Consider the following 4,713-nt stretch of genomic DNA (forward strand, 5'->3'; position numbering starts at 1 on the left):
ATGGACCCACTGATCTCATTTCCACAGAAGAGAGAGAAGCAAACAGAGTGAACAAAATCGTGAGGGTTATATTTTTACTTTTCTTTTTTAGTATTTTCTAAGAAAACATTCTGTAAAAATTAAAACTGAGTTTATAATTAACTAACAGCTAGAGTTAGTAATATCAAAAAATTTCAAATTTGAGTATGTAAATAAAAGATATAATTATAAAAAATTTCATTAAACTAATATGATTAATTTTTCTATAAAATTTATTATTACTTTCCCTCGCTTTGAGTTAATTTCAACAGTGAAAAAAAAGTAATTTTTAACTGGCCTGAACTCTTCTTTAAAAACCTGTCCTTCTTTCTTCTCATTTCAATATCTTACTATTTTTCTCCCTCTCTCTCTTCTGTGACTCATCCATGGCTGGTGGGGAGAGGGAATATACAATGGCGTTGAATCTCTTCTTCCCCTTTTGATATTTTTTTTTTCTCTCTCTCAATCTCTTTTCTCATCCAACAACCCTGTCTCCTTTATTTGTTTTTTAATGCTTTTCTCCCCTCAGCATTGTGAAAGTTAGACCCTTTTCTGCTTTTCTTTGTCTTCAGTTTCAATGAGTAACTCACTAAACTTGAATAATGGTGGTTTTGGGTTCTGTGCTGACATGAATATTTTCCCTTCAGCTCCTGATCCTTCTGCTTCTTCTTCTTCTTCTTCGCTCCTTGGTCTCCAACCTTCTCTGGGTTCAAACACTTTTGGGGTGATGACTCATGCTACTGCAGGCACAGAATCTGAAAGTTCTGATGCACCCTTTCAGTTTCAGATTTTGAACTCTTCAGTTTTTCAACCCCAGGAGGAGGATGAAGAGAGCTTTGGGATTGAAAACATGAGCTTGTCTGTGAAACCTGGTGAGGAAGTTGATGCCGGTAACTCTTCTGGCTCAGGGAAAAATAAGCAAACTAAGCTTTGTGCTAGAGGACACTGGAGGCCAGCTGAAGATGCAAAACTCAAAGAGCTTGTTGCTCAATTTGGACCTCAAAACTGGAACTCAATAGCTGAACATCTTCAAGGAAGATCAGGTAAATGGTAGCAGAAGAAAATATTTATGGATCAAATCTATGGTTTTTGTCAATAGTTTTTATGTTTGTGTGAATTTTATTATTATTTTATTTTAATATCTGGGTGTGACAAGAACATTGTTTGACTAAAACTTTTTTTATGGGGTGTTAAATTGTGGTTGCAGGCAAGAGTTGTAGATTGAGGTGGTTTAACCAGCTAGATCCCAGGATTAACCGAAAGGCTTTCACTGAGGCAGAAGAGGAGAGGCTCTTGGCTGCACACAAGGTGTACGGTAACAAATGGGCCATGATTTCTAGGCTCTTTCCTGGGAGAACCGATAATGCAGTGAAGAATCATTGGCATGTGATCATGGCTAGGATGCAAAGGGAGAAATCATGTGTTTACAGAAGGAGAAAGCCCTCAGTTCAGACCCTCTCAAAGGACATGACCTTGCCAAATAATGCAGCAAGTGAATCAACCATCTCAAGCACCATCATTGATGAATCTGCCTCAACAGCCACCGACCTCTCCCTTACTCCCTCCTCAGCCACACCCACAACCCCAATGATGCCTTCTCACAACCCTGGTCCTGTTCACAATCACCAAGCCTTTGGTGAACTCATGGGTATGCCTCAAATCAATACAATTTATTTTGAGCACAAAATTTTTGCTTTGTCAAATGATATAAAATGCATGTATGAGTCTAATTGATGGACCATCCATGGTTTGTTATTAAATTTTGGGACCACTGTGCAAGTCTCCCTGTAATTTTTTTAATATTTTTTTCATGAACATAGTAATGCAATGAGTTCCACTTGACAAACACTATTTTACATGTTTTAAAGTTTATTTATATTTGTGGGGTTGCAGGTGTATCTGGAGAAAGCATGACCCCAACCAGGGATGTGGGTTTTGGCAAGTTTTTTAGTGCTTGGAAAGGTTCATGTAACGCTGGACACATGGGAAAGCTCAAGGGTGTGGTGGACCAATCCCATTATTCAGATTCAAACTCATCAGAGGTTTCAGTATCTGAGTCAGTTGCCACCAACAGAGCTACCAATCTATCAATTTCTGGGGAAAGTGAAAACGTGGGTGATAACAAGGCCAACATGCCATTCATTGACTTTCTTGGAGTTGGAGCTACATAAGGAAAATATGTTGATGATAGAATGAATGAATGAATAATAATAATCCTCACTCAAAACCAAAGGGCTTAAGTGGAATTAGGAAATAGTAGTAGTAGTGGGTAGTCAGGGGCGTTGGTTGTGTGATGATGCAGAGAAATGGGTCTGCTGTAGTAGGTTCTGTCTTTACTCAATGTGTACAGTTAGAACCATAAATGGCCAAAAGTTACTTAAGTAAAATGTGAATTGAACAGAGGAAAAATCGGGAAGAAAAAATATTTGAGGTAGAGTAGAGAGAGATATGAGTTATGAGTTATGAGATATGGACCTATGCATAGTTATTATGGTATAAAATCAAATTAATTATCAAAATCTTGAATTTGTAGCAGGGCTTTGTATTTTTGTGTTGTACTTGGTCACTTTGCAATTCAGGCAAAGCCGCAGTTGCTTGACTTAGGTTTACTCTTTGAAAGAATCAACCGACCCGTTTTATCTTTTTGAGCAATTTTGTTTGTTATGGGCAGCGTCGTGTCACTGGTTTGGTACTTTTCCTTTGTTATTCGATGTTTGACCGTGGTTTAGGTGCACTAGCAATTAATGGTACTAATGTTTCTTCCATTATGATGGATCAGTTAATTAATGGGGAAAATTAAGTGCACTACTTCATGGAAGTGATTAAATTTTAATTTTAACTGGAGAGTACTAATTCTATATGTAGTTAAATATTGATTGTGTCCAAGTTTTGTCTTAATATTAAATTAGCACCTCATGTTACCGGTTAGCCTTGATGATAACTTGGGTGATGAAAAGAAATGTGTAAGAATAAAACTAGGAATGACACAAACAAAGATGAAATTCTTTACAGGGATTTTAATTTTTTTTATGTCGTGAAATTATCATATTCATAGAATAATATACGACATTTTTTTTATTTAAATACCAACGAGTATGTTTAAATCTTTTCTAATGAAAATAAAATTTATAAAAGTTAATACAATGTTGAGTTATAGGGCTTAAAGCTTGATATATCCGCGCCGAAAACATATATCGGGCTATGGAAACCGGACCCCATACTACTATTTAGTATGTCTGAAAAACGTGACATTAAGGCATGTTATCAATTCCATTTATATGTCGGCATTTCCGTTCGAAGAAACAAACATTCATCCAATTCAGATTTCACCTTTTCTTTTCTTGGCTACTTAAAAAATAGGACAAAAGCACTCGGATTCATTCTATGCATGAAAAGATTTAAAAAAAAAATACAATATATATATATATATATATGTGTGTGTGTGTTAAGTCAGACAAAACAATTCTTAATAAAGTTTTAAATGAGACAAATATAATGCACTTTATTATTCCTAACAAATGTGTTAGTGTTTCAGAAAAACATAAGTACAGACAAGATGAATAATAGAGAATATGCATGTACCACCTTCTACACCAAAACCAAGACATCAGATGAAGAGATCAAACGAAATCAGGTCTAGCACAAAAAAAAAATATAACGATGGACAAATCTAAGCATCCTAGATGGAGTTAAAAGTCTGCACAGCTGACTAGACGAAAGAAAAAGTCAAAATCTATCTTTTGGATGGAGACTCAAATATACAGACAAAAACGAAGAATGTTGAATTGCGTCTAAAGTCTACTAAATCACAACGAGAAGCACTGCTTATCATCCACTGATGGAGAAGGTGGGAGAAGTGATGGATGAACCTCTCCTTAGCTTCACCTTTGCTCGGATCTTCTTCAAGGAGATGGAAACCACAATGATGAACACTAGATGGAGGATGATTCATGGATTGGAAGAAGGCTTAAGCCTTGGATGGAAGCATCCAAGCTTAAGGTTCAAGGGAAAGCTCACTTCAAAGAGGAGGAAAACCTAATGGATTCCTAAAAGTGTAGCTCTCTCACGGTGACTTTCAAGGGAAAATTGGGCTGAATAAGCTCTCCAATTTTATTAATCTCAAAAGTGATTACAATGTGTAGAAGAAAGACTTAAGTAGGGTTCCGGATGTGCACTCTTTGGGCGCCTAAATCAAAGGCTACATGTGGCGCCCAAAATTTGAATTCAAACTTGAAATTTGAATTCAAATTTTGGCTCCCATGTGCTAGTCCGAAAATTTAGGTACCAAGGTGCATTTAGGTTTGATTTGAGAGTTATTTAGGGTTAATTTGAGTGGCACATGTTCAGCCACCCATGGTGCTAAACATGTGACTCAAATGTAACTTAAATGACTTCCAAATTAAACCTAGTTTAATCTAATTTACCTATTTAAGTAATCCTTGCATAATCCTATTCTAACGACCTAATTACAATGTTCAATCAAATACAATGGAAAGGAAAAATTACAAGAATGAAAATGAGCCCAATATTGGGTACCAAAAGCCCAAAGGCCCATGAAACCCAAAACTAGGCCCAACAAGCCTAAAACCTAAAATGCTACTCTATGTGGTCCAAAATACAAGACCAAAATATATTCAAACTATGCTAACAAAATATAATAAGAATGTTCGTAACAAGATAGGCCCATGTTGAAAC

The 4,713-nt window shown here is 36.2% G+C and overlaps 1 protein-coding gene across 1 annotated transcript; it reads left to right on the forward strand.

Moving 5' to 3' along the window:
* The first annotated feature begins 352 nt into the window (after window positions 1-352).
* On the forward strand, window positions 353-2,670 carry LOC109791808 (uncharacterized). Its single transcript, XM_020351156.3, has 3 exons — window positions 353-1,061; window positions 1,226-1,666; window positions 1,912-2,670. The coding sequence occupies exons 1-3, from the start codon at window positions 596-598 to the stop codon at window positions 2,187-2,189; spliced, it is 1,185 nt and encodes a 394-aa protein (XP_020206745.1). The 5' UTR covers window positions 353-595; the 3' UTR covers window positions 2,190-2,670.
* The last annotated feature ends 2,043 nt before the right edge of the window (window positions 2,671-4,713 follow it).

Source organism: Cajanus cajan, chromosome 1, assembly GCF_000230855.2.
Source record: "Cajanus cajan strain Asha chromosome 1, NIPB_CcT2T_4, whole genome shotgun sequence".
NCBI lineage: Eukaryota > Viridiplantae > Streptophyta > Magnoliopsida > Fabales > Fabaceae > Cajanus > Cajanus cajan.